Source organism: Dipodomys spectabilis, unplaced genomic scaffold (assembly GCF_019054845.1).
Source record: "Dipodomys spectabilis isolate Male_0828 unplaced genomic scaffold, ASM1905484v1 ptg000019l, whole genome shotgun sequence".
Lineage (NCBI taxonomy): Eukaryota > Metazoa > Chordata > Mammalia > Rodentia > Heteromyidae > Dipodomys > Dipodomys spectabilis.
In genome coordinates, this window is record NW_024870696.1 from 1871535 (window position 1) to 1885197 (window position 13663).

The 13663-nt window shown below is 38.2% G+C and overlaps 1 protein-coding gene across 1 annotated transcript in view; it reads left to right on the forward strand.

Moving 5' to 3' along the window:
- Positions 1 to 13663, forward strand: part of Hmcn1 (hemicentin 1) — a 432339-nt gene that overhangs the window by 179414 nt on the left and 239262 nt on the right. The window contains exons 7-11 of the mRNA XM_042674344.1: positions 2065 to 2185; positions 2937 to 3200; positions 4334 to 4478; positions 7931 to 8052; positions 13034 to 13309. Of these exons, the coding sequence (XP_042530278.1) occupies positions 2065 to 2185; positions 2937 to 3200; positions 4334 to 4478; positions 7931 to 8052; positions 13034 to 13309 (928 nt within the window). The remainder of the gene's footprint in view (positions 1 to 2064; positions 2186 to 2936; positions 3201 to 4333; positions 4479 to 7930; positions 8053 to 13033; positions 13310 to 13663) is intronic.

The window sequence follows — 13663 nt, forward strand, 5'->3', positions numbered from 1 at the left end:
AATAACATGAAACAGCTCTATTGGTCAAATTTAGCTGAATGTATGAGTGCAGTAGGTTGTCTATTTAGTGCCAGGAGGAATTCTCACTGGTTTAACACAAGCAAGTCAGTTCCTCACTAATGATCTGTGGTGTCTGGTAGTGTGTTTTTCTTCCTGTAGTCAGGTACACAAGCTGATGGAACCCCGTCAGCATTTTCAGTCACCTCAGGAGGGAAATGAGATAAGAATGTCCATTAAATAAATAAAAGAAGGGATTTTGTATTATTCCTGTTTCATCCCAGAAATGACACACCTTCCTTCCTTTATCTTCCATTGACCACAGAAGTGACCATGGCCTGGTTCTGTGCTGGAACTGGCCTGTAATACCTCATGGAGAGTCAGGTACACATTTTTCATCCCAGCTATGTTTAATGGCATCAGATCTGGAACTCGAAATAAACCATGAGGGGAATATTTATACTAGGAAAATTATAAAGTGCCCCAAACTATGGCCTGTTTTTTTTTTTATTCAGAAGAGTTTCCAGACATAGCCAGACCTGATTCCTCCTAACTGAAGGGACAATTGCAAGTGTATAATGGCAACCGTGCAGTTGGGGAATATTATTATCCTCTATGCCACAGGTTCCTAGTCAACCTAGAGAGTATATTATAAAACACTATGCCTAGAACTAGCTACTATAGAAAGAACATTGAATTCAGAACAATTGCCTTTTCCCTTGCTGTGTAAATGAAGGTAAGTGATAATTTCTTAGAGGTGCTATTTTTGTTATAGTGCTTTAACATCATCGTGGCCTGTAACAAGATTATATAAGATAATGTGAACTTGAGATTCAATGAATTCCTGATGAGTTGGATCTTAGGGGAATGTAAGGAAAGTCATGAACACTGGGCAGTTGGGTGGCTGTGTACTGGTGAATATGCCATGCTACCATACTGAAGGAACTTTTAATGTAGGAAGGTATTTAGTAAGCCACCACTCTTGAGCTGCTAAGTCAACCATTTGCAGTGGAGGTCTCTGGGAAGATCTGAGCTTACATCTCAGAGGAGCAACTCAGGATTTCCCTGGCGCTCTCCATGGTCCTTGCTCTCTAGTAATTTCTGTTCCTTCATTCCCAGCAATCTCATTCGAGTTCTGAAACCTAGACCCTGCTCTACTCTGCTTCTTCAATTTCTTTTGACTAGTTTTAGGTACAGGATACCTAGTTACTCAATATGCAAGTTTATTTCAGCATAAAGTGATCTTTGCCAGAACCTGGCCTGCTCACGATGTAGGCTGTGGATTCCAGCCCTTTCAGTGCTTACTTAAAGTCCTTCCTTCAAAAGATTGAACAGCCAATTTGTTAAAATGCGCTGCTCAGCTCATAGATTAAGTAAATATTAGCATCATCACTTACTCACTATGGCCTTCAGGCAAATTATTTATTATTTATACCCATATTAGTCACATTAGTATTGAGTTTATGATTTGATATTGAGTCCAGCTTAGTAGATCAGGCTAGTCTATTCTTACTTTGTATATCTGCATTGTAGTATTTGTTGCATTGAATTGACAGACTTCCTTCTCCATTGGTAGGCAATAGTCATGAGCTTTGTACCTCAGCCTCAAGAACCCTTTGTTGGAGTATTGTTAAGCTGAGGATGTTTGGTGGCTGAAATTTAGAATGGTCAGTTCTTATACTTATCTTGTTTATGTTGTTCCAGAGGTAAGGAGAAAAGAAACATTTATCCAGAATTGAACCTGAATAGTGTTTGCAGGAGAAATTCAGAGAACAAAGCAGAGGTCCATGGAGCTTCTCCAGACTTATATCAAGTTCACCCATTGAATAAATACTTAGATCTTATACCATGGGCCATGCCATATATTACTGAATTGCATTTTAGAACAGTAATTTTACACTTTCAAGTATAGAATTGTAAATTTGGATCACCCAGGTCAGAGACTCATTTACTGAATATCAATTTTACTGAAACACTTTGCAGCCTTCCATATTGTTAGAGTTTCTTGTGATTAGTATCTGGGACCAACTGCTAACAGGAAGTTGTCATTTCATTGACTATTTCCAGACCTCCAGCAGTGGAAGGCACTCTGTTCGCATCACTGGCCTCAGTACTATTGATTTCCGTGCTGGTTTTTCTGGAAAACCCACCTTAGACTTCAAGAAAACAGTCAGCAGACCTGTTCAAGGTTTGTATGTGCATACTCCTTAAATTGGTATAAGCGAAAAACACTTTTCAGTCTGTGAGTTTATAATTTGATGATATCCAATAACAAAAATTGAGGAACAGCATTAGTACTCTAAGCATGATTGATGCTCTGCTCTAATTCTTGTTTCTCAAAGTGTAATCCCCAAACTAGTGCCATCACAATTATTCAGAGAGCTTGTTAAAAGGTGAGGTTCCTGGGCTTACTCCAGTCTCCTGAATTAGGGCCAGAAAACATGAACATCCAGGCAAGGGGAACAACAAAATGGTGAGACAAAGGACAAAGAGTGAACCAGTGCAACAGCGATATTCACAAGACAATATGTAGGAAATGAACTTTACAACTTGGGGGGAAAGTTGTGTTGGGGAGGAAGTGGGAGAAAACAGGGGGGTAATACTACTCAACAAGAAACGAACTTTACAACTTTGGTGGGGGGGCAGAGAGGATTGGGGGCGCAGGGGAGGATGGGAAGGGATGGGAAGGGGAAACAAAGGAGGAGGCTACAATGCTTGATAAGAAATACATAGACTTTCCTACATTTCTGTGGTCCTGAATACACTGATTATATATAGAAAGATTTTATATAGAAAGATTCTATAACTGGCCCACATCTGGTGGGACATTCTATACTGCTCATCTTTATGATACTTGTATGTCATTATAATGTAAATATTTAGTAGATAACCACAACTGTGTGTTACTTTTAAGGGATAACGAACTCTTTCTCTTGTAGGAATACCTACCTATGTGCTGCTGAATACCTCTGGGATTTCCAGTCCAGCTAGAGTAGATCGTCTTGAGTTGCTGAGTATCTCAGGGGGTTCTCTTAAGACTATTCCTGTGAAATATTATCCAGATCGAAAACCTTATGGCATATGGAATATTTCTGACTTTATACCACCAAATGAAGCTTTCTTTCTCAAAATAACAGGCTATGACAAGGATGATTATCTCTTCCAGAGAGTGTCAAGTGTTTCCTTTTCTAATATTGTCCCAGGTGAGACACCATTCTAGCTAAACCCTCATATTTGAAAGCTTAGGGGAGTTATATGATTGATTATAGGATAGAAAAGACTGTGAAATAAAATGTGGTATCTTGTATTACATTTAGGTAATTTGGATTTTCTTAATAGTCAAGGAGCAACTGTTATGTAAAGCCTATTAGTTGTAGGTTTGAGAATTGTGGTGAATCAGTGTAAAGACATGAACTGGAAATTTCTGTTACCCTCTCCCTAAAAAAGCCTTGATTAGGCAATTCAAATAACTAGATATTTATATATAATTATTAGATACCTTCTCATTGAACAGCAGTGGATTGTGAACAACTGGTAACCATTCTGTCTTTATTTGATTAGATAGTTACTAAGTTCTTACTTGTATATTTTCTCTTAGATAGGTCACAAAAGAGATTACAGGTGAGGCATTATTTGGAAGTAACACCTCAGTTTACCTCTATTTGAACCACTTCTCAAAGCTAACTAAACCGAACAAACCTTAGACCATCAGCTTCAACCATGGGCCTACAACAACATAGTAGCCTTATTTGTAAACTTGTCTGACTGCATAGGGAGACAAGTTATCATTTATATTTAGTGTATAATCTCAACCTTATGATTAACAGCTGGGACATTCATTACTGATGCCATAACTAGCATGATGAGAACAGAACTAACTTTAAGGTTTCCTCAAATGCAATTTAAATTGAATGTTAAAACATCTGTTAGATTCCTAAAGATGTATTTCCTATTTATTATGGGAAACCTTATTTTATATATTTGATTCTCAGGTGTGTGTGGGGGTTCTTTTCAAACTTTCACATATTTGAAATAAAAATGTATTCTATACTTAACAATGTATTGTAACTTATTGGATTTTTTCTATATTAGTAGTTTTGAAAAACATAGTTGTCTTAAAAGTCAAGTCTTAGATTCTGTGACTATCATAATAAGGGGCTGATGAAGATACATAGAATCTAAATCAGCATTGAACACATTGTGTGATTTTCAGTGTTTTGGATTAATTGCGGTGTAAAGGATTACTAAAATAATTTAAGTAGAAGTTTTGTGAATGGATTCACAGGAAATATTCAATACCACTGTGACTTTATTGTCTATACTATTTGTTTTCCAGCTGCTCCCACAGTAACAATGCCCATGAAAACTCCCGGATATTACCTGCAGCCAGGAAGAATTCTCTGCTCTGTTGAAAGCCTTCTACCCTTTACCTTGAGCTTTGTCAGGAATGGCATTACACTTGGAGTAGACCAGTATTTCAAGTGTGTAAATGTTCCTATTTTTTAAATTATTTATACTATTAAACATCTATAAGGAAATAGAAGCTTATTTCAATGCAATGTTTTCCTGGAAATTGGCATTTACTTGCTTCTTGGTCTTGGAATATAACACTCAACCAAACAAATAAAGGTCTGTGCCCTGATAGGATTCATTGTAATGGAGGAGGAGGGAAAACAGATACTAAACACAGTACAATGAAGTAATAAGTGCTAAAGGGTATTCAAGGGTTTACTTGGGTCCTTTTGTGTATGTATTTAGGTACTTACTTATTGCCAGAACTGGGCTTGAATTTGGGGTCTTGGTACTGTACCTTAGCCTTTTTACTTAAAGTTAGAACTGTATCAGTTGATCTATAGCTCCACTTCTAGCTTTTTGCTGGTTAATTGGAGGCAATAGCCTTAGAGACCTTCCTACCTGGGCTGGCTTTGAACCATTATTTTCAGATCTCAGCCTCCTGAATAGCTAAGAATATAGACATGAACCACTAGCTCCCGGTCTTTACTGGGGTTTTATAGAGTCTGGATTTTATATAATCAAAGGTCCCATTTGAAGTCAAAACAATTCTCAATCCAGTGTTTGGGAGGAGACTTTGGAAAGGGACCAAAACTTCAGCTTCATGGGTTTTGGAGTCAAAATGTGTCTGATTCTGATTTAAGTGTCCAGTGAATCTGAGTGAGGGACACTTGAGCTTAGATCTAAAGATAGGGAGTAAGATAAACAATCAGATATTCAGAGAAGAGAGTTCACATACCAGGAAGGGCAAGTATAAATTTGGGAAGGGCAAATGGACTGGGCATGTGAGAAAGGAAGATCGGATGAAGCCAGTGTATCTGCAGCCACCCCAGTGAGTAAGGTTAGGGGAGAGGCAAAGGGCAATTGAGTTTCTTGTGTGCTGGAGGTGAATGGAGTTGGGGCAGGGGTTGCCAACATTTCCACATGAAGTTGAATAGCATTTAAAGACAAACAGAAGTAATATAAAGATTAAGTAGACCTTGGAAAGTGGAGGAAAATGATTTCTTGAAAGTATTGCTTTTGAACCTCCTGTGAAAGAGTACATTCTCGGTAAGTCTCTAGGAATTATTTTACCAACCTTTTACATTGTTGATTCAGTGTTAACATAAGATATTAAATATTTTAAAGTGAGTTTATATAATCCTTTTATGGGGGTCATTTTACACAAAAACTTAAGGCCTGGACGTTCCTCATAACTAGAACATTTTTCCGTTCTTTCAAGTCTGAACCGTCTTATCTCCAACTCCGTACATCATCTATCTTGATGATTTACTCAGCTGCATATTTTATAATGAGCCACATAACTTACAGACCAGGATATCAAATGATGGAGCTGAATAACTGGCTGATGAAATAAAGTAATTCTGCTTCCTGTTTAAACAGTTAGATTTTTCAGAGTCATTTGAGATTCTTTTATAAACATTAATTCATTAATTCCACACAATTCCTGGGAGGTAAGCCACAAGAATTCTTTTTTGCTCATTTTTCCAGCTTTGTGGTCCAGAGCCATGACATGGCTTGCTGACATGTACTAAGCCTTTGGACAGGAGAGTTTGGTGACAAAGTTAGCCATGAGTGATGATAGACTGATGCTCTAATCCCAATTCACTCACATGTCTCTGCCTTAGATTTCCTGATACTGTAAAGCATGTGACTTAATCTCTGCTCTGTCAGTTCCCTTGGTCTTAGGGGATGTAAAAGAACACTGAGTTTGCATTAGCATTTCTGGTGGTCATGTTTTCTTGCCTGTGCCAAAGTCCATCTCTTAAACACTTCACTTATTGTGGTCACATGCTTCTTATGTCAACCGAGAAGGCTGCATGAAAGAGATTATTTTTATGTAGTATTTCAAAAAAGGAGAAGGCATCAAGTTGAATGGAAAAGTCTATTCTTTAAGCAGTTAGCAAACTGGTTATGTAGCTTTCCACAAATGACTTGTTATTCAACATTTCTATTTTTTAAATGAGGGTTTGGGGTCTAGAAGAATGTCCACTTTCTGACTCTGGGCACTGATGGCTCATGCCTTGAATCCTATCAACACATGAGGCTGAGATTTGGAGGATTGCAGTTCAAAAACAACCAGAGTATACAAGTTTAGGAGACTCCTCTAAAATAAGCAGCAAAACCTGGGCTGTTGGCATAGCATAAATGGTAAAACACCAGCCAAAGCAAGCAAGCCAAGCAAGTAAGAGGCCCTGCGTTCCAACCCTCGCATTGACAAAAGGAAATTTTATTTTATGATCTAAAATTTCCATGAGCCTAAATTTTTGATGTCACCCTTTTCAACATCCTTACCAATCCCTCCCCTACCCATCCTTCTCTTCCTCTCCAAACAAACATTACATATCTACTACTGTGATATTTCAATAAAATAAAAACTTTGAAAATTTGGGTGTAGAGCTTACATGGTAGAGCACCAGTTGAGCAAGCCTTTAGGTCCTGAGTTCAAACCCCACTGCCACAAAAAGATAATAACTTGAATATTGTCAAAGGACAAAGAATAAATGCCTCTTAAATGGATGAATATAAAATAGAGCAAATGGTTGATAACTTAGATGACAGACTGAGGCTGACTATAAAATGAATCATTTTTTTTCTTTCTTCATCATTCATGTAAATTTACCCAATGGTTTCCATATAAGCTCAAAATAGAGCTTATATCTAAGTAAGTTTAATGGATGTAATTGTCTTAAATCAAAGAGTTGATTTAGTATCTTCACACTTGTAAATTATGTGATCTGATTGATTAGTCTATTATCCTGGTCAAAAACTAGAAAGTATAGAATGATATTTAACAAATGTTTCTTTTTCATCATTGTGAGTTTCTATTTTGACATAGGCCAACAGTGATTTCCTGTAGAAATCTAGTCTTCATCTTTTCTTGTTTTTGTTGGATCTTTTCTTCAGAGTAGAAAATTCTACTGGTCTGGTTAAAATGTAAAAATGTTGTAGCCGGGCGCCAGTGGTTCATGCCTGTAATCCTAGCTACTCAGGAGGCTGAGATCTGAGCGTTCAGTTCAAAGCCAGCCAGGGCAGGAAAGTCCATGAGACTCTTTGTCTGCAGTAAACCACTAGAAAACCAAAAGTGGAGCTGTGGCTCAAGTGGTGGAGCGCTTGCCTTGAGCTGAGGAGCGCAAGGACAGCGCCCAGGCCCAGAGTTATAACCCCACGAACGACAAAAAAGAAAAGAAACAAAAGTATATATCTGTAGCTTTATCAAATTGTTTTCTACATTTTTCTTTTTTTTTTTTATTATGAAACTACCGTACAGAATTACATGGGCAAGGTCATGAGTACATTTCTTATCAAGCATTGTTCTTTTAAATGAATCCATCAAGAAGAAATAATTGGATATGCTTTCAACTTGATCTCACTGTTACACCAACTATTTATTTATTTATTATCATTTTATTCCCCCCAGAGAATCTGCCAGTGTGAGCTGGGATATTGAAAAGGTGACTCTGTCTGACGAAGGCTCCTATGAATGCATTGCTGTCAGCAGCGCAGGGACTGGGAGGGCACAAACATTTTTTGATGTATCAGGTAATTGTCACTAACTTCTTTACAGTCATATGAGTATTAATTTGCCTATGGAAGTGAGATGCTGGTACTCCGTTTGCTTTGATACAATTGCCTTTATGATTGTTCTATAATTGTCTGTCTTCCCCACTGAATTGTGAACTCAAATCTTGGCTTCACCATATTCAAGTTGTGTGATCTTCCTTTCATTATTATTTAAGGACTCAATACCTTTGTTCCATAACTATAAAATAAGGATATTAACAGCAGTCTCAATGTATGTATATCTATATTATATATACACATATACGTGTGTGTGTGTGTGTGTGTGTGTGTGTGTGTGTAACCTAGAAGATACTCTGGCCCATAGATACACTTGATATGAGACAGCTATTGCTATTAGATTATCATTACTACCATTATTACAGAGATTTAATAAATGTGTTTTGAAATAACCATTTGGCATTTTCTATTCAGAAAATAGTCTAAGGAAAGGATCTGTTCTGAAAATGTTATGGCCAAACTTCTGCTTTCTCCCATGTTCATGATGAACTGAGAACTCTTATAAAACAGCTCTGACTTTTGTATTGAAGTTAGTGATGGAAGTGGGTGATCATTTTCTAGGAAGAGAGACTGACGTGGTGCTGCAGTACCACTACTACATTACTACTTAGTACCAGCACTACAGAATGACTTAGTGCTAGTATTGAGAACAGGAGCAGTAGTACTCATTATTTTATATCCAGATAGTAGATTTCATGTGACTCCATGGGAGGCAGGATTATAGTATTTTGTAAGGTAAACACATTGAAGTGAAATTCTTTTCCATTTAACCTCCCAGAATTCTTAGGACAAAAAAAACTACCTTGTAATAATCAATGATCAGGATTAAGCCTTTTAACTCATCATATATCTTTAATTTCATTAAAAACTTCTATTTTGACTATAGTACTTTCTACCTTCTGTGTTGATGCCAGATATTTAATGGTAAACTCTTCTGATGTAAGTGCCACTGCTGCTAGGCTTATAAAAATGTCTATAAGTTTGTTTGTTTGTGGTATTGGTGTACATTTTCCTGAGGTAATTTTAAGACATGAAAAAAGTTTTCCAACTAGAGAATTGTTTAAGAACCTGTCTGCCAGCATGTACTCTTTGCAGTAAAACTCTTTTTCTTTCCTTTTTTTGGGGGGAGGGGATCTGGTAGAGGGTATCAGTCATGAGGCTTGAACTCAGGGCCTGGGTGCTGTCTCTAAGATTGTTTTACTCAAGGCTAGCACTCTATCACTTTGAGCCACTGTGCCACTTCCATTTTCCTGCTAATTAATTAGAGATAATACTTTCCTGCCCAGGCTGGCTTTGAACCATGATCCTCAGATCTCAGCCTCCTGAGTAGCTAGGATTACAGGCGTGAGCCACTGTGCCCAGCCCCATATTTTTGTTTGTACAAGAGGATTCCATCTTGACATGTCCATATATACATGCAGCATACCTTGATCATACTTACCCCTTCATCCCTGTCCCTCGCATTTCCTCCCCCTTCCCAAATGAGTCTCAGTGAGAGTTATTGTCTCATATGCACATGTGCACATAAAGTATTTTGACCATATTCACCCTCCCAGTAAAACTATTTGCATTCTCTTATTCTTAAAAAAATAAAGTTTGTCCTCTAAAAGAATTTAGCAAGTTGACATACAAACGATTCATTTCTTCATCCCCAGAAGTTTGAAAAGCACTGGAATTATGTCAACATTCCTTAGCTTCTGGGAAAACAAAACACTTGAGCACTTGAGTATTTTTCCCAGCAATATTAATTAAGAGAAAGACAAGAGAGAAAGAGGCGTGGGCAGGTTGATCCAGAAGGCTTACATAAATGCCTTGGAAGTGTCAGGAAAAACTTCTGACTACGCTGTTCGGAGCTTAGCTCTTTCGTATGGTGACTTCTATATATGTACTTTACTACATATGTTACTCTTCTAACATTCCCTGGTGTCAGCTAGGCAATTACTGTGCCCACACCAATTATCAGGAATTATTTCCCACTCTGTGGATTAGAAAATGAAGTGCCAGAAGTGCCAATGGTAGTAACTGTTCCTATGGTGGAAGAACTAGCAAGCTAGGACCCCCCATGGATTTAACATTTCTTGAAGAAACAACTCCATGTTGAACACACCTGATTTTAACATCCACCTACATCTGAATTTCTCTTAGCCTAGGCTGAGGTCCCAGTTCAGCCACCCTTCTGAAGTTGCCTATCAGCATACAGGAGTCAGGTGCCAACCCCCAGAAAAATCAGATTTTGGATTTTCCTAAGGAGTATGGGGGAATGAGACATTATGGGATGGTGATTCTTGTGTCACTGTGGACATTCATGTGTTATATAAAGTCAGAAAGCATCTGAGAGCAGTTTACAGAGAAGCTTAAGTTCTACCAATTTATTGCTCAATAGTTTTTCAACGCTTTGTTGAAAAACGCGTTTTAGGAGTTTGGATCACTTGAAATGGTAGGGATGGTTGTTTTAAATGAAAAATGAGTGTAGCAAGCATTTTCTTTTTCTTTTACTGAGTATAAGTGTATAGAAAATATTGAATGACATTTTAGAAGTTTGTAAGAGTCATTCTTTTAAAAGGATAGTTTGATTCAATACTATTACAAAGTTATATTCATTTCCTATGCGTTTTTTTTTTTTTGACACACAACCCCTCATTCAACGCCCCTCCTCTAGAACTAAAATTCTTGGTTTAAGTTAAAATCTGAATAAAGAAAACTTATCAAAGGTATGTGCATGACAGGAAACTCTCCATTTTAGTTATAGGATATCCTTTCAGAAAAGAATAAAACAGAAATAATGTAATACCTCATTGTTTTTTTAGGTAAAAGAGAGAAAAGGCTACAAAGAGCAAGTGACCCATTCATGACCAGATAGAGTAGTTAGTAAACTCCTGAACTACCACTTCCATCTCAGGACCCCGGTTAAGTCATGTGGGTTGAACTCCTTCCTACCTTGGGACTGAGGGCCTTCTCTGGTCCCCATATGCTAGGCTTAGTAGTCATTGTATATTGTTATTACAGATTAGTTCTGGTAAACTGTAATCCTGGTCTCCTTCTCCAGCTTCCATAATTCTTCCCCATCTTCCCCCTGTCTCTCTCAGATTTATTCACACATGTATGAATGTGCTGGCATGCATAATTTTTACTGTCTGCAGACATTTGTGCAGCAGCAGGGTTACATATTATTTCAGATCTTACTTGTCAAACTCTCTGTTAACATTTTTTCATTTTGTTTAATTTATAGTTGAACAGGGACTAGCCTGTGAGACATAGCTTTTGTGCAAGCATGTAATTGGGGAAGTTCTCTAGGGCAAAGCACCTGTAAGGGGGAGGGGAAAGGAAGACATCACCTGTGATGTTGTTGCCAAAGGGCCTCCTTTGACCCTTCGGACAGCCCAGGGGGTGGGACAGCTCTGAATTGAGAAAGAATAACTAGGCGTCCATTCCATCATTAGGTGGTCTGAATGTATTGTAAATGTTGCATGAGACATATCCATGCATACTATGCATAATTAAAGTATTATTTGTATTTTTTCCTTGATTATGGCCATTCTTATCCTCACTAATGTATACTTCTCAAAAGTCTCAGGGATGGGCTGGGAATGTGGCTAAGTGGTAGAGCACCAGCCTAGCATGCATGAAGCCCTGGGTTCAATTCCTTGGTACTTCATAAACAGAAAAAGCTGGAAATGGAGCTGTGGCTCAAGTGGTAGAGTGCTAGCCTTGAGCAAAAGAAGCTCAGGGACAGGGCCTAGGCCCTGAGTTCAAGCCCCAGCACTGGCAAAAAATAAAAGAAGCTCAGGGATGAATTTGATCTCGAATGTCTTCATGCTTTCATATTTTAACTACAGCAGGCATATGGGTTTCCAACAAGCCATGTTAAGCTTAGTTTCCATTGCTACTATATTGTAAAAGATGGCTAAAAGAGAATATTTTAAAGCATTTAAAGAGTGAGATATCAAGAAGGAATTGATTCATGCTTACTATTAACTCAAGCAATCTGTGACTCTCTAAGGGTTAAATAATTAGCAATTAGGCTTTGAACAATCTTTTGTGCTCATGGTTCTAAGTGGGCAGTTTTGTTATAGGTCTGTACCTATTATTATTAATTTTTTTGTCAGTCCTGGGGCTTGGACGCTGGGCTTGGACGCTGTCCCTGCGCTCTTCAGCTCAAAGCGTGCACTCTACCACTTGAACCATAGCACCACTTCCAGTTTTCTAGTGGTTTATTGAGATAAGGGTCTCACAGACTTTCTTGCCCGGGCTGGCTTTGAACTGTGATCCTCAGACCTCAGCTTCCTATGTAGCTAGGATTAAGGGCGTGAGCCACCGGTGCCCGGCTACTGCCCCTACTCTTTCATATTCTTTCTTAGATCAAATTGCTTCTCATTCCTGATAAGAGGACATTGATCACTGTATTGTTGTACAGTGTCTTCTTGTGAGATTGCAGCCCCTCTTAGAGTTGATACTGTCTGCCATCCTGTGTGTGTTATATTCTTGAAAACACTGAGTATATATTTTAAGGTTAAAAAAAATGATACCCAGAGTTAAAACTGAAGTTTAAAAATTGCCTCATTTAATAAGTTCAGTGGTAATACTACATCTTACTCCTCAATATTCAGAGCCCTGTATTGATGGCTCACTTTCCCTTAATCCTAGCTTCGCTGGAGACAGAAAGCTAAGGATCATGGTTCATAGTCAGCCCAGGCAAGAAAGTCCTCAAGACTCTTATCTGCAACTAACTACCCAAAAAGTTGCACATGGATCTGTGGCTAGTGGTAGAGAACCAATTTTGAGCAAAGAGAAAAAAAAAACCTCAGGAACAGCACCCCAGCCTTGAGTTCAAGCCCCAGGACTAGCACCCCCCCCCCAAAAAAAAAAGTCAATACACAATTCTTAAGGAGTACCTATAAAAGATCTCTAAGTGTTTTGATTTTAGTCTTTTGATTTTATTCAGAGCCTCCTCCCATCATCCAAGTGCTTGAAAATGTTACCATCACTCCTGGGGAGACCGCAGTTTTGACTTGTCTTGTCACCAGCGCTGTGGATTACAATCTAACCTGGCAGAGGAACAGCAGGGATGTGAGACTGGTGGAACCAGCAAGGATCAGGATGTTGGCTAACCTCTCCCTGGAGCTAAGGAGTGTGAAAATCAGCGATGCGGGACAGTACCATTGTACAGTTTCAAATGAAGGTGGATCGGCAGCAGCTTCTGTTTTTCTCACAATACAAGGTACAATACGTTTGGTAACTTCTGAAGTACAGCATCCTCTATCCTCTTTGATCTTTATCCTGCCCTGAGAGCTGCCCAACTTGTTTCTAGTGATAAAATGCATGGGGTTCCTTTGCTGTCTAGGAGCCAGCTAGGCTGGAAATTAAATATCACGAACAAATAAAGTAATTTTACCACTATCATGCCTAATCTGTCAGTTGAAGATGTCTATTGTAAGGCAATATGAAAATCATCTCTGAATATGTTAATAGATTTCAATTATATAATCGGTCATGTGGACTTTTATAAAAGTTTTGTTTTATAGTAGCTTTGAAAAATTACTTTCCAATTTAAATACTATCTCATTACATATAT